The following is a 17,072-nucleotide window of genomic DNA, read 5'->3' on the forward strand; positions in this document are numbered from 1 at the left end:
TGATCATTGGTTTAAACAGGTCAAATGTGAAGGCCAGACACACTTCTCCTTATGACACACTTAACCGTATTGACCTTACTGAAAGAAGGCTCCTTTTTGGTTGTATGTCTTGACTGTGTATCTTTGACCAAACCAAATGATTTTGAAAATGGAACTGTCAGTTATAGATAAAGTATAAGTTAGCTATGGATTTTCGTTTGTGATAGCACTTTTCGGCTTAGCAGGGCAGTATTTATCTCTAAAAAATATAAATAAGTTATTATTTTCAGACTGTAAGGATGTCGGATATAGGAGATGTAGTAATATTAAACGTAGATGAAAACGAACTGAGATCTCCTTTCCAAGACTTAGAAAGTCTTCCGCCTGAATTGGTAAGTACCTAAAATAATTAATATCTACCTACATTCCGTTTTTAGTCTCATGCTATTTCTATCTTGCTAGGGGCTAGCACATAATTGGCGCGACATTCGAGCCTATACCTTTGTTATTGATACAATTAGAAAAAGATGTGTAATCTACCAGTATGTCGGGCGAGATTCTGTCGCGTCAATCATGTGCTAGCCCTGCTGAAGGTGAAGGCATAGAGAAACAAAGCTAATAGCCAGTTGTATGGAGTGTTGCGCGCTTACTTAGATGACTAAGTACCTACCTATCAGCAGCGGCTGGTCCATACAAGCCGATTCCCGCTGGCTTGCCTAAAATTGATTACTAATAAAGCACCTAATGTTAAGGTAGGTTTCTTTTTGCTTTGGTGTTGCGCCTAGCAGAAATTTTCACCAACCGCCACTGCTACCTATGCATAAGTTTACCATTACCATTATATATTTTTTACATTGACTTTTATTTTCTTATGTTATTCCAGGTATCCAGTTTAAAGAAAGCTTTAAGTGATAAGAATGCATTAGGAGATGCGGTGTCGCGCGCTTTTTTACGTGCACTGGTTGGTTTAATAGGAGGATACCGGGACGCGATAAGGTGAGTTTTGTAACCAGCCTTCGCTTCGGCCATCAGACCTCTGCTTAAATTTCGTTTGCGGTGCGAAATCGCAGTGATTTGATGTCATACTTTACGACTTCACTTGGATCCCTGAAAGGCACAAGCCATTGGTATACCACCACCATTCTTAAGCTCGCTTTATTAAGCTACATGTTTAATTGATTCTTAACATAAAGGTGCTACGTGCGAATCTGCGTCAGTATGATTAACGCGCACGGTATTTAAATTTTTGAACGGATTTAATCACGGGACTTCATCGCACAACACTTAAGTTTTTATTTAGGGTGTTACAGATTAAGTCCCATTTTATGTTTCAAAACAATTATATGAGTGGAAATGAGTGATGGTAGATTTTTTTCAACGGCGTGAAGCATCACCAACGTTGTGAAATACAAGAGTGTCAGATAGTGTCAAAAATTACCGTGGAAGTTAATGTTAGAGAAGGTTATTGCAAGTAAGGTTAATACGGATAAGTGTGTCATAAGGCGGTGTGTTTCTGGCCTTCACATTTGGCACATTTATTCATTGTCACAGGTGGTTTTGCGAGTTTATATTTTTGCTACTTGCTACTCACTATTAGTGGTAACCGCATTGAGCTGTCAATAAACTTTGATAATTGTTTAAACAGGACAAATGTGAAGACCAGACACACTTTTCCTTATGACACACTTAACTATATTGACCTTACACCTTTGTTGCCATACACACGCAATAATGTAGATTCTTTCTTTCACATATCAGTCATGTAAAGGTTAATGTTATTCTATCCAATTGCGATGCAGCTCTCAATAAGAATTACCAATCCGGAAGCAAATCTATTGCAATACAATAGCATTTGAGTAAACAAAGATAACCTGCATTATTAGTTTTTCACCTTAAGCCACTTTGTGATGCGCTTCGATTGTGGACAAAGATTGAACAAATTAGTAAACTATAAGTTCATAGAAGGTATTAGTCTTCTCTCAGTTCTTGTGACGCTTCCGAAGTATTAACAACTATAAACTTGTCTGGTAACCAACTGTGCCCATCATGTCCTGCGATAGAAGGGTACCTTCCCGCCCAAGACAACCGCTAACGCCAGACGATGATATTAATAACAACTTACTGCACGATATTCCTTCAACATCAGTACTTTCTCCAAGTCTGCCGGGAATCATTCAGGACGCGATGCAGAATAACGAACTCATAGTTCTGAAGAGACAAATCGAACTGCTCGAGAGAATGGTGTTCAACATCAAAGCTCAAAACAATAAACTCAGCGATATTTACCTTCCGGAATACAACCCGGACAATCAAAGGATAACAGTAGGCGAGTGGTGCAATCAGGTCGATTCACTGATCGAAGTAAGAGGTATCGCACCATCTCTCGCTATGAGCAAAGCTCTATCGTGCCTTAAAGGTCGTGCTCAAATTTGGGCGGAGGCTAACGCTCATCTCTTCGCACAGTGGCCGGCTATAAAAGAGCAACTTATGATGCAGTTCTGCGGGGAGTTAAGATACATTCGCTTCGTAAATAGATTCCGGGAGTACACATCAAACGATGCTGATACCTACGCGGAGTATGTAAACGAAGCATGGAGACTCTTCGCTCGGATCTCGCCTAACGCTCCGAACGACCTGATGGTCGAAGCCGTGATATCTGGGATACGCCCGAGGTACTATCAGATCGAGCTGCTGAGGTACTCGCCGCGGACACAGGCGGAGCTGGTCGGTGCGCTCAGTAACTACAGGAAGATAGAGTGAATTCCTGAAGCAAGCCTCTGTTCTAAATGTCTTATATGTACTACAATTTACGTTTTTTTATTGTGTTTGTGTCGCAAATGTTGGGTGTTGGTATGTATAGTTTTATTGTAACTATCAAATTAAATTGAATTGGACATCAGAGTTTTATTTAGATCTACCTACTAGTTCAAACACTAAAATAGAAAAGTATAGACTTTTTATTTTAGTGTAGAAAAGTACCTATAGACTTTTCTATTTTAGTGTTTGAATTACGACTATGAGCTAAAACGTAGAACAGGGGCCCATTTCTCGAAACTACAAGTTACGGTTTACAGGTGGCAGTCAATGTCTAATATGACAAGTTGGAAAGAGACTTCCGCTTGTAACTTGTAACTTTCAGTTTTGAGAAATAGGCCCCCCGGTAGTTTTACAAAACATTTTCGGCTTGATGACTTTAGAGTAAGTTTATGAATAAGGGGGTAAAGCGACAAAACTTTACTTTTTTATATGTTTTATGTTTACTGGAGAATCTTAACTGAAATCGATTAAATGTGTTTATTTTATTTTTCATTCTAGAATCGAAAAAGGTCAACAAATAACGTTCAACCCAGAGGCTTTTGTGAGAACTAGAAAAAATATGCAACCGTTCCTTAAAAAAATACTACAATCACAAATATTTCAACAGGTAACTAATTTAAAGATACATAATAAGTTTATTTTTAAGACCCGCGTGTTAATCTTATTTTTAAATAAATATATATTGTAAGGTCAATACGGGTAAGTGTGTCATAAGGAGAACTGTGTCTGGCCTCCACTTCAGTGTTTATTTAGAGTTCATGTATTTACCACTAATCGTGATTAACAAGTAGCAAAAGTATGAAGTCGCAAATCACCTGTAACAATGGGTAAAAAGGTCAAATTATGACACACTATGCATGTATTGACCTTATTGTATTAATTTTAATTTAATCCATAATAAGAAATGGAATCATAGCTCTGTACAAATTTTGATTAGGTTTAAGAAGCACAGCCTGGGTTTACTGCTCCCTTAAACGGCCATACCCTGAAAAACTTTGTCTCTTCGCCTAGTTTGACGTCGACTGGTTTTATAAAAGGTGGAAGTGGAATTACCATAAGTTTTTATCCATATACTAATCAACTAAACGAACACTTTTTACGGAGCCAACACTAAAAACTAGACGTTTATTATTGGTTTTTCAAAACCATGCGAAGTTAGGTTTTTACTATGTGAAAAGAGGTGGTTGTACGCTACATGAATTAAACACAGATAGGTATGCCGGGCATTGCATACAAAAGTATATTCTCTCTTTTCAGTTTATAGACGAGAGGTTAGACTTGCTCAATTCTGGCAGAGGCTTTAACGACGAATTCGAAGTTGAATGTAACGCCTACGCTGACAAACTAGGGACGGGCAGCGGCCAACGACTGAAACAGCAGTACAAAGACTGGGCCAAGACTGTGAAGAAAGAAGGCGGTGCCTTCTTTAAAAATTTCAAAGATAAGGTAACGTTTCTATTAGTACGCGAATTAACCATGTGGTCCGATATATAATAAAACAAACAATATTCAGCTTATTTCGCTGACGAATATGACAAATCTTAGTACTACCAGTGTAACGTTTACGTAACTTGTTTTCTATACATGCGCTCGCACTATATGCCAGTAGTAGGTACGTCAGGGTTGACTGTCAGTGACTAGTGTACCAGTAGAGTACATAATGAGCATGTCATTTCAAAGGTTCAGAGACAATCTATGTGTGAGGTCAGACATCTCTGCAGCTTACTGTCTGCACGTGAACAACGTAAATGAAGCGTCAATGATTAAATCAAGAGTTAGGTGGTTTGTTTTTCAGCTGTATGAAGTTTTTAATTAAATAAGATAATATATGATTTCCAAATGGACTTAAAACAACTTGAAGAAAGAGAACTAAACCAAGTCGATTTTGTACTAATTTATTTGCCTCAATTCTAAACTAACGTTTGGTGTTTATATTTCTGCGTCTTTTTTACATATGTCCAATTCGGTTCTGCTTCAGTAATTAGGTCGACCAATTATTTCTTGTTGTTATTATTTTCCATCAACCATGAGACAGTAGTAGCTAGTTTACGTTCTAAAAAGATTTTAGACTGACCCATGAGACCGTAACGATGGTAACTAGTGACAAGAAAAAGTTGTTCCAATTTTTTCAGATATTTACGTTTACAAGACAATCAGAATAGTCTCTTTCTAACTGACTATCCCTTGGATTAGTTTATTTAATGCATATTTTTGATTTAATTTGCCATCCCATGGCCTATCTTACTATATTTAGGTGTCCGTGCCTTCGCTTGAACCACTAATGAGATTAACACCTTCATAACTCGGCCCTAATCGAGTGAATTCCTCGACTAGTAGCGCCATCTGGCGCGCCAGTCAAGTACTAGTGTCGCCCGGTTACCAGCGCTCGGCTGCTTTTTCCTCAGTACGCTTTTGTAACTCGGCCGAGCAACACGTTTACAAAAGCAAGTCTTAAAAAGTTCGAGAAATTTAAAACATCGAGAAGATTATGATTACTTCTAACTTCGTGATATTCCGCTCGGTGCCTTTGGCCCAGCGACGAGACGCAGTGACCTCCTGTAGGCACCGTCATAAGTACGCGGATAGATATGCCTCACTCACATGCATGGCGTCGTCCCGTGAGACGACAGACATCGTCCCGTGAGACGACAGACGTCGTCCTGTGAGACGACAGACGTCGTCCTGTGAGACGACAGACGTCGTCCCGTGAGACGAAAGATATCGTCCCGTTAGACGATAGAGGTTGTCCTGTGAGACGACAGACGTCGTCCTGTGAAACGACAGATGTCGTCCCGTGAGACAACAGACGTCGTCCCGTGAGACGAAAGACGTCGTCCCGTGAGACGACAGGCGTCGTCCCGTGAGACGACAGGCGTCGTCCCGTGAGACGACATGACGTCGTCCAGTGAGATGACATGGCGTAGTCCCGTGAGACGACAAGCGTCGTCCCGTTAGACGACATGGCGTCGTGCCGTGACACGACAGGCGTCGTCCAATGAGACGACATTGCATTGTCCCGCGAGACGACAGGGTTGTTCCTGTGTGGTGGCATGGAGATGATGAAGAAAATTGACAGCGATGGGACGCAGTGTAATCCTATGCACCGTCATAAAGAATATAAAGGACAAATGCTACGCTCACGTAAGACGAGACAGAGCGACGTCCCGTGAGACGACATAGGTTCGTCCCTTGAAAAGTCATAGCTTCGCCTCGTGAGGTGACAGGACACAAGAGATGTCTTGAAACGACAGATGAGGTCCCTTTAGATAACCTGGCCTATGAAAAGATAGGGCCCACGATCCAATAGGGCATCGCCTCGTGATATGACGAAGGAAATCATTCATTGTGCAGACATGATTCGTCATTAGAGACAACATGAGTAAAGTTGTGCTGTGCGATAAAGTACACTGTCATATAAATTGACAAGCGTCGCCCCGTAAAAGATTGAACTTTGCAGCGACTTGGAATTTGGATTTCGTTGCCCTATGCGATGATTTACGACATCCTGTGAGAACCCATTGGGTTATTACATGCTATGCACTAATTCACCTTTCGTGTCATGAGACGAGCGTTATGATCACGAGGCAAAATGTTGTATTTGTACTCGAATCTCAATGAGATTATGTCGCTTTAAGATCTACTTTGCGGTAATTAGATAGATAGATAGATAAAAACTTTATTGCATAAAAATATCATGACAAAAAAAAAAAAAAAAAAAAAAAAAAAAAAATTAAGAACTATAAGAATTAGCACAACTCTTAACTAAACATACTTTGTATAAGGTATTTCTAAACATATATACTTCGTAGAAGGTCTTTCGAATCAGAACCACAGCGTACGTGTTAACCTGAGACATACACAATTACACAGTTTAGTCATTGTCTTATTAGACAAAAATCATCACGTGATGGGTTCCCATAAGTGGGGTCGTTTTAGACAGGTAAAGTGAACGACATCGGCGTCGTCTCAATTGCCTAATTAGCTAATACATAATCAGCGTGGTCACCATAATGATGACGAATGTGTGATCCAATTACTGTAAAGCAACGCCGTTATTGCCAACCTAATTTGTCATGTCAACTTTTAGAATGCTCGTCATGATAGAGGTTTATTACAATATAGCAGGTTTGACGTTGTGAAAATCCACTTCCACATCTAAAAACGTGTGGGTGGAGCTTCGGTAGCAATTAACTAGCACTTTGTTGCCAGATACTAAGCGAATTAAGAAATATACATAATAGTGATGCTAAACAGAATGAAAAACCACTTAATATTACAAAGCCCTTCTTGCCCAATCAGAAAGGGAGAGGGGGCGGTGAAAATACCAATGAGAAAAAGAATATCCATTAATTTATGCTACTGTTTTACGCTATTCCTAGAGTGCAGATTCTTCTAAATGAATGATTAGAGCTCTAGTCTCATCAACTCACGGGCGTCAATAATTGACGCATGGTCTTGGGTCTTGATACGGACTTTAGAAATGCAGAAGAACCACTCAGGTACTTAGCAAATGTTGACTATTAGCTACAAAATAACTTACCGCAAAGGAAAATTCTTGTACTAGGCTCATTACTCTGTGAAACCTGGATATTAGTCTGTATTTCAGCAAACTTATAGCTGTCCGGCTGAAACGTCTAGTCGGACTAATGGCGGATAATGTTCCAGTATATGTTGTTCAGTATACCGAACTGACAAAAGTATCACTTCTGTAGCAATCGACCCAGTAGAGACTTCTGAACCAATTCATTTAGAAATAAAAAGCTACAGCTCGGAAAGTTTTCTAAGTACGATATATACATATATGTACTACAAATTGACCTCAAACTGCCGTTAATCGACCAACGGTTAGAATACTCAATCATGCATTATTACTAACGTTAGCTAGACCAAGGTTACAGACAATCCTTGAAGAGGTTAATTACAAAGACAACAAACTCGTACCGGAAATCTGACTCCCAAATATATACGATATTTTGTGGATAGTTTGGCAGAATAACTTAAAGGATATGTTATTTAGCACAATAGAATTTTAGTATGCCTTGTTGCATTGTTACTCAGGACGGACTCTCGTCGTAAAAGGATTTGTCGGTTGTCCAGTTCGATGGCGTAATGTTACGAATCCTATGTTTCTATAAATAACTAACGAATTAGATTAAAGAGACGACCGAACAATATTCTCAAACTATTTACAGCGAAGAACTATGGCTTACATCTCTTGACCGAAGTAAATGAAGTTGGTCCTAAACTTAAACAACTACACAAAACAAAGCAAAAAACCGTGTAGGTAAATTGTATTCAAAGTGCTTATTTGTTGTATGAGTATGATATATCGAAAACACTTTAATCTCATTAAAACCAATAGGGCAATACATTTTCCGAGAGAAGCCGATTTTCACAATTTGCTAAGGCACTCTTATGGATAAAATGTTGAAAGGTAGTCACTGAATGTGGAGGCCTGTTTCTGAAATGATAAATTAAACGGAAATTGAAGGATGAATCTCTTTCGATTTTAGACCACATTTTCCTCTTACAAATAAAGAGGCGCTCGCATCCTAAAATTATCGCCCGCTACTACGGTATTACTAACAGAAAGTTCCCGTTTATTTCATTTGACAAATGTTTTCTGAATAGGTTTCTGGGGCCTAGAGAGATTAACAGAAGTTGCATATTTACAATTAACTTTTGGAACTCCATTAGCGCGTTGTAGGATCGGTACACATTTCCGCAGTTGCTTACTAAGCGCCATTTATTAGAATTTTGCGGCGCGACTATTTGTCAGTAACAGAGGAGACGCCACAACTTATTCAAAAAACGGTCCGTAAGGCCAGAGGACGAGTCCCAGTCCCAATTGAATTTAGTGTAAGGAACTAGAAATATGATGTTTATAACATTACTGTGCATAAGACTTAATTTAGAAGACTTCGGACTCCTAATATACCTGCCATACAAGAATTTGTTAGGACACTCATAAAAGGGAGCGCAGATTCTAGGCAAAATGGGTTTCTAGTGGTAACAGAAAACTTAAAAATATTGCCGTTTAAATAGATATTGATGAACTATATTTATCAGAAGTAAGGTCTTGAGACCTAAATAAAAAATAAAAGCTCAGCGCTTAAGGTACGCAGTAGGTACTTATAGCTACGATATTTTGACCTATTGGTCTCGAATGACAGGCAAGTGTAAATACCATTGTCATCGTCCGTGGCGCTACATGCTACAGCCGTGCGTACGTACGACTTTTAAGAAAATCCTAATTATATGCCATACGATAAATAAATAATTGTCATCTCGATATAATTGTAGAATCAGGTATTACCTTACATAACAGTTGCATCTTGTTTATGGGAAGTCCCGCTGCATATGGATTTTGGGAAATAAGCAAGAATACAGTAAATATTAACCCGTATGTTTATGTGTATACATCAGTTTATAAAGAACGTGAGACATTTATATTATTCGCACAAAAGAGCAATATAGAATATATTGCTTTGCAATTTGGTGATAAATTACGAAAGTGCTGAAAAGAAAACTATTTACTATCTTAAGCTGATGACTGAATTTTAATTATAAATGGGTAATCGTACATCATTAACCCTTATTTGAATAGTTATCTGTCGTCTTACATTCTTATTAGAATATCGAAATGGACTAAAGAGCCATAAGTCGTAATGTTTTAGAATTACTAGCTCACGAATCGTACAATTTTCCCTTTATAAATTCGGCTAGTCAGCACATAAGTCATAAAAATGATAAGCCTAAAAATATATGCATCACATATTCATAATTATTCAAACACAAATTAAATATTTCAAATATCGAAAAAAGCATACTAGCTAGACATAGTAAAAGACTAAATAAAGTTGACGAGTACAGTGTAGAGAGGATTCCCGCATTAACATTCATGTATATTCATGGAAGTATCAAAGTCAATTCAATTAGAAATAATTGCCTTCATTTGATCTTCGCCTAAGTATGTGTGACTCATTAGATCATTGATTCGTTTCAATCGCTTGTATCCCAAAGATTTTTGCTCAGTTGACCCATTTTAATTTAATAGGAAAAATTTACATAGTTTCCGTTCTCGTAAAGACTTTGAGTAGGAGCTTACCTTTTATTATATGGATCCTTAGCTAATCATGGCCATGGTATTATCAATTCAGTCAGAAGCCGAAAATGTATTATCATCTTATTTGCAGTTTTGCTACCAGTCCAGCAGTAACGCATACATTATCGTAATGTGGGTATACATTACAAATTAACATATGATAGCGTGCAATTTCTCCCAACTCAAGCGTCCATTTCAATTGTTTTGGGCAAATGTATATTTCATATACAGAATTCATAACACATTATGCATTGGGAAATGTTGACATTTGGCAGTGGGCTATGTAAGACAATGTTTAAGCTATGTCAATATTGCTTATTACTCAGTATACTAACAATAATATGTGCATATTGAGAGATACATATAGGCGCATTACTTATGGTACAGTAATCAATTTACATGAAAAATAAAAATTTCAACATAATGTCATAATGCTCACGGCAGTGCTATGATATAATTGTGTATTATAGTTACATGATATAATTAAAGTTATCTTAAGCAGAAGAAGACTAGTATCTTGGTGAATTTATAAGACAAAAAACATGTATATGATCTTGTTCTGACTAAGGACTGTTGTAAGGGAAACGTGAGACAAATTTTGCCGACGTTGATGTAACACCCATTGATATTGGGAAGCTCGTCAGAGTTTGGGTTGCTACAGATATTTTCTCACAAAAATGTTAATGAAATAACAGGTTTTATTTCCGTAAATATTGTAATACCGATCTATTAACTACTAGCTTCCTGTCGGTTTTATGTTATATATAAATTAAGTGATTCACCACCATCATAGAGTCAAAATGGATAACTGTGCAGTGCTGTCAGTTTCAACTCATAAAACCTTAGTAGCTAAATTTTGAAACATCCCTTTGTATACCTTCTTATTTCTTATTATGACATTTCTGTATAAATAAAGTATATCAGTCACAGTACGCCCTAACCAGCGCCGGCAGAGGTTTAAACACGTCTCATTAGTGGTTCAAGCGAAGGCACGGACACCTAAATAGAACCGTTTTTCCCCCGAAGGGTAAAAAACGGATATTTAGGTTCCTGCCGAAGCTTGAACCACCCTTAAGGGCCTTGCCGGCTAAAGGTACTGAGGAAAAAGCAGCCGAGCGCTGGTAACCGGGCGACACTAGTACTTGACTGGCGCGCCAGATGGCGCTACTAGTCGAGGAATTCACTCGATTAGGGCCGAGTTATGAAGGTGTTAATCTCATTAGTGGTTCAAGCTTCGGCAGGAACCTAAATATCCGTTTTTTACCCTTCGGGGGAAAAACGGTTCTATTTCAAAAGTTATAATACGTCCATAAAGTGTATAATACGTCCATAACACTCAACTAAGGAAGGACCACACAACATTCGAGCGTCGGCGTCTAGTCAGCATCAGCACTGTGGAAAATGGCGTCGGTGCGCGGTTGTCCCAACGTTGTGTCGATCAGCTGACATAGAGTTGATTAGAAGACATAAAACTTCCTAAATCGGTACCATAAAGTAACATTTATTCCCGTTCAGATGGCGCCACACCTTTGTATAATTCTAAAGTAGATTGCGCTAATGTTAATATTCGTCAATTTTAACACCCATGTATCAAGGAACTAAGGAAGTATATATGGGTCAAAACCAGTGTTGGTATTAAGGACTTAAGTTCTTTAAGTCTAATTGCAGGAACTCGACTCATATCTATGGGACTACAAGTTTAAAATCTTCCCGTCTTATGAGTCGTGAGTCCAGTTTTTTTCTAGTCTAAATCGAGTCCTGTAGTGACAACTCAAGCTCTAGAAAAGACTTTTTTTTTTTTTTTTTTTTTTTTTTTTTTTTTTTTATACTACGTCGGTGGCAAACAAGTATACGGCCCGCCTGATGTAAAGCGGTCACCGTAACCTATGGACGCCTGCAACTCAAACAGTGTCACATGCGCGTTGCCACCCCATTAGAAACTTGTACATTCCCTTTTGCTGTGTTAAGTACACAGTAAAAAGGAGTGTACAAGTTCTAAGGAGGGTTCGGGTTGCCGACGACTCAAAGGACAATAAACGGAACAAGTTAGTTCCGTAAGTCCTCCCGTCATCAGCACACCGCACCCTCGTTGAGCTCTGGCAGCCTTACTCACCGACAGGAACACAACACTATGAGTAGGGTCTAGTGCTATTTGGCTGCGGTCTTCTGTAAGGCGGAGGTACTACCCCAGTTGGGCTCTGCTCTAGATTCGAGCGAGACAATATCCGCTGTGCTGTGCCCTACCACACAAAGCGGAATATCATTCGCTATGCCCTACCTCGTATAGACTAGTCATACGAGACTAGACTAGTCATAATATTTTGCATCAGTCATTTTTCAATATAGTCCTTTGTCAAAAAGACTCGAGTACTGTAAGAAAATGACACAAATTATAAGAAAAATAGCCCTTATTAGTTGAAATACGGTAGCGCCAAATGACAGTTGAGACTTGAATTGTAGTCTATTTCTAATTTTCTACTTCAACTTATAAAGGGCTCCATACACGGTACGATTCATCCGTCGTTACAAATTACCTAATCGAAACGACTCAAACGACCGATCGAGAGTGTATTTCAATTTTCAATATTGTTAACGCTTCACTTGATTGAATACAATATCAGAAATCACAATAAAATCCCGTGCAATCATGAATATCGCAACGATGGATCGAAAGTGTGTGACCGCTTGCGACCAACGATTTTTATCTCATTTTATCAAATAAAAACAAAAATTTAAAAAATCAGATCCGAGTTTTTTTTAAAGTAGTGACGATATAGCCTCATGAATCTCATGATACAATAACCTTGACTACAATAACTTTAGACTTCTGGTAACCTAAAAATAATAAAAATAAACAGCGTTTATTTTTAAGCTTGTATTATTTATATTCTTCATTGGTCACAGTAAATTAGTGAGATACAATAAGAACTGTAAGCTACTTTTGAACCTTAGTTCATAAGACGCTTAAAGTAAAATAAAAGTATAATCACTTACTGTATAATTACATCAACAATACACATTGTACTGTATTAGAAAAAACACTGCCAAGAGGAGAGGAACATTGATGCTCTTATTGTTTTAGCAAGTATTTAACCGGTCGACTAAATATTAAAATTTCGGTAGTTCAAAAAAATAGAAAAGGGTATTAAAAATAATAGTTTGGACACTAAAATGGGGCCTCAAATATTTCAATATTAGGTAGCATTTTAATGTCGTTACGGCTACGGTATATTCCAACCAAAGACCTATACACCGTGTTTCACTTAACACTAAAAACCTGAAAACACTTTGTTCAGAATCGAGAGTAGAATCGATTGAGCTATATCTTGATGGGGGTAATATTTTTATTTAAATTAGTATTATTAGTTATTTTTTACGTGCCCATTCTATTGTACTCGTAATACAACATTGTGTATATCGCATTGCTAGAGGTTGTTTACCTTTTTTCAGTATTTAGGGGTATTAATACTGGCCGGTTACTTGGACGATTATTTTTTCCGCTATTAGTTTGACGTTGTTTGTCAGTTTAATCTTAATGTTTATCATAAGTCATAACAAATTGAACTCGTACCTAATTACAACCTTGTCATTTTGAATATTGAGTTTATTTGCTTACTGCGATTACCTGTCCAATTTGAAGTTTACCGTGACAAAGCTTTAAAGTGTTTTACAGTGACATCTTAGCTGTCTATTGGTAAACCTTATGTCGTTGCAGTAACGTACACAAATAAATAGTCTTATGGTTTATGATGGTAGTTAGCAATTATTTTATTGAGTGTAGAGCTAAAAGTCAAGTAGAGCTGTACAGAAAATTAAAAATTCAATTAAAAAAAAGTAACGATCAGATTAAAAGATGAATACTCTAGATGAGTTTAAAAAAATAAAAATCAGTTGGGGTGTCTGAGGTTTTGAGTGATACCGGAAACACCGTGTATAACTTCGTATAGACAGATAAAGTCTAAGAAAAAAACGTACCCCAAAACCATACAGAAAAAGGTACGGTGAGCTAGATGGCGATACACATTTGGGGTACGCTCGGCTAGATGGCGCTAATATTAATATTTGACATTTTAAAACATATCAAGCTAAGAATATAGGCCAAATTGTCAAAACTGAGGTTCAAAAGTTTTAAGCACAGATTTCGGGAGATAGGTCATGCCGGGCGATTTGTATAGAATACGCCTGTCGCAAGGTCTGCGCAACCCACACAAAGCACCAGTAATTGTAAAGATAATGCACGCACACACCTAATCCACACACACTTGTAGCTGGACGCTCCTATTGCGCAATACACGCGCATCATTTCAATGTATGTGTACACGCGAACGATAAGCGAGCGCGATCGCGCACGCACACAACGATAAATAGCGGGAACGCCTCGCCTCGTTTCCGAGAAAAATGTCTCACTGCGTGAATCGTTTTGTACACCGTTCATTGTGTAGCCGCAATGTATAATGAACGTTTTAAAGCACAAGCAAACGTAAGGTTACATGAAATAAAAGGAAATAAATAGTATTTACCTATGAAATGTTATCCTATCGGCTTGGAAATTATTCAGGTCACTGCGATGTTTGCAAGTTATTATTGCACACTTCGGCATTTTTGATAAAACTCGTTTTTCGTCGGTGAACAGCGCGCGTGTACACTCGATGACAGCGGACGGCGAACTGGCGGCGGTGTAGGCCCAATGGGCCTACATCTGCGACCAGGCCGCGCGCGGCTTGTCCTCTCTATAGAATTTTTTCCTCTGAGGTTTTAAGCCTGTGTCGAGAGATGGCAGTCTATGCACTGTGATTACACATTTTACTTTGACAGTAACTCTCTTTAATACTCGATCCTCTTTGATTCCAACGCAAGTACCAACTATTTATTTGGCAACTGAATTATTATATTGGAAACTATTTAAGAGATACAGTTTAATCGGAAAACGGCTGTCTATTAATTTAAAAAATACAGTTCTTTTAAATATTTATGTAGCAAATTAACATAAAAAGTACATTGGCACTCATCACCTAGGCTGTCATTTCTTATAAAATATAATAGTCGACAAAGTATTAGAATTATGGGTAAAAAATTAGGTGTTTGGGGGCGCTGGCAACTTCGTCCATAAAATGAATTTAACTTTTAATGACGTTTACTCTATCGAATCTAAGGGCCGACCTTACACATTCTTAACATCAATCTGAAAAATTCATTTTTAACCGCCGACGCAAAAATGACGGGGTGTTATAAGTTTGACGTGTCTGTCTTTCTGTCTGTCTGTTTGTGTGTGTTTCTGTCTGTGGCATCGGAGCTCCCGAACGGATGAACCGATTTAGATTTAGTTTTTTTGTCTGAAAGCTGAATTAGTCGGGAGTGTTCTTAACCATGTTTCAGGAAAATCGGTCCACTACGTCGGAGGTTTTTATTAAATATTAATTTTGTGGTAAGGTTATCTTTGACACACATAGAAATAACATTTGGCAGAAAAACCTTTCTCAGATCATACTTTGGCATAAATTATTCCGCAGATTTTTATAATACCTATCGTATCTTATGTTGGCATAATGTTGATTGGCAAAATAATCTTCTAAATTAAGAGTAGGTACAATACGATTTTTGTTTGCATAATATTTAGGTGCTATAAAGTTGTCCATCTTCTTTATATTTCTGTTTGATAGCGAGTCATGTGTGTTGGGAATGCACGATACCTAACATTGCAAACGATATAACTATTGCAATGCCATAAAAATGATGCTGATCGCACAAAATGTCAAACGTATCTAACCAATAAGGACGTTCACAAAGATCTGATCATTTGAGGAGAGTATACTGTATGGATATGCTTTACGTCATATAATTGCTTGGCTAAGGCCCCGGTCGCTTGACCCGACGCCCGCCAAATTTTGACAGATAAGCTTTGTATTTAGATATGTATGTAAATTAATTATTATTGGCATAGACATGCTTCCGCTCAGGCATGAAAGAAAGGGCTTAAGCTTCTTGCTGGCCTACCACGAAAATCGAACGTTCGAAAATTGCTATCTCCTTCTCTATCACACTTGCTTATTGGAGTGACAAAGAGGCAAGTCAGTCAATGCCAATTTTCGAACTTTGTGGTAGCCGTGCTATGTGCTTACCATGAGTTGCATTCGATAGCGACTGCGGCGTTCGGGAGTATGTCCGTCTCGCTCCTGATAGATTAATGGTAGGAGCGAGACGGACACTGAACGTGCGCAACCACTCTACATTTTGAAAAATTAATGTTGAAATAAAACTATCAGAATGAATTTTGTTATGAATAAATTTATTAAAAAAAAAGATAAATTCTAATTACTAAGTATTAGAACTTAATGTTGCATAGTATAGTATGTGTTTTGGAATTAGTATCCAGTGTAACCACCATCAGCATTCCTCACCGCCCTCAGCCGACGTTGCATGGAGCCTATAAGTTTTTCACAGTAATCGATGCCCCTGTAACGCTCCCACACTCTGATTGGGTGGCGTCTTAATTGTTCTTTCGTCCTACACTGATCCATACCGCACTCCTGGACCATTTTCCCCCACAAATTCTCAATAGGGTTGAGATCGGGACTTTTTGCGGGCATTTTTATTCTTGTAATATTATCTCTGTGTTCATGAAGCCATGCTTGGACTAACCGAGAGTTATGCACTGAGCTGTTATCCTGCATAAATGTAACACGTCGATTTGGATAACATATATTTACACTGAGCAGGAACGAATCTTGGAGTATTTCTACATAATCCTTGGCATTCATCTGCCCGGTTATTTCGACAAGCTCTCCGGGTCCTTCCTTTGACATCCAGCCCCAGAAGCCAATAGTTATCCGTCCACTGCGTCTATCAGGTACCACATGTCGTGCATGGTATCGAGTATTATCAGGCCTCCATCCATAGTGCTACCCTCCCATTGTCAGACGAACAAAATACCTTCTCGTCCATAAAAATTAATGACTGCAAACTGCAGCCTTTCATCGATATGTCTTTGGGTTAGAGCTGGCTTCCGCGCAGGTACTCGGTGTTGCAAACCCCCTTCTTTGAGACGTCGTCTTATTGTGCTACTAGAAACATTGAATTCACCGGAAAACTGAGTGGTATTGATAAAGCGTTCGTTCCGGGCCTTTTCCATTATATTAGCATCTTGTAGCCGCGTTGTCGACCTTGGACGCCC

At 38.4% G+C, this 17,072-nt stretch overlaps 1 protein-coding gene across 5 annotated transcripts in view; it reads left to right on the forward strand.

Moving 5' to 3' along the window:
• The window catches only part of LOC125241765 (DENN domain-containing protein 1A-like), a 109,460-nt gene that overhangs the window by 12,219 nt on the left and 80,169 nt on the right, over nucleotides 1-17,072 (forward strand). For all 5 annotated transcript variants that reach the window (XR_007178763.1, XM_048150380.1, XM_048150383.1 and 2 more), the window contains exons 6-9: nucleotides 270-371; nucleotides 863-975; nucleotides 3,295-3,403; nucleotides 4,054-4,242. Coding sequence is in view for 4 of the 5 variants with exons in the window: in XM_048150380.1 (XP_048006337.1) it covers nucleotides 270-371; nucleotides 863-975; nucleotides 3,295-3,403; nucleotides 4,054-4,242 (513 nt within the window). In the remaining variant the exon portion in view is untranslated. The remainder of the gene's footprint in view (nucleotides 1-269; nucleotides 372-862; nucleotides 976-3,294; nucleotides 3,404-4,053; nucleotides 4,243-17,072) is intronic.

This window comes from Leguminivora glycinivorella, chromosome Z (genome assembly GCF_023078275.1).
Source record: "Leguminivora glycinivorella isolate SPB_JAAS2020 chromosome Z, LegGlyc_1.1, whole genome shotgun sequence".
NCBI lineage: Eukaryota > Metazoa > Arthropoda > Insecta > Lepidoptera > Tortricidae > Leguminivora > Leguminivora glycinivorella.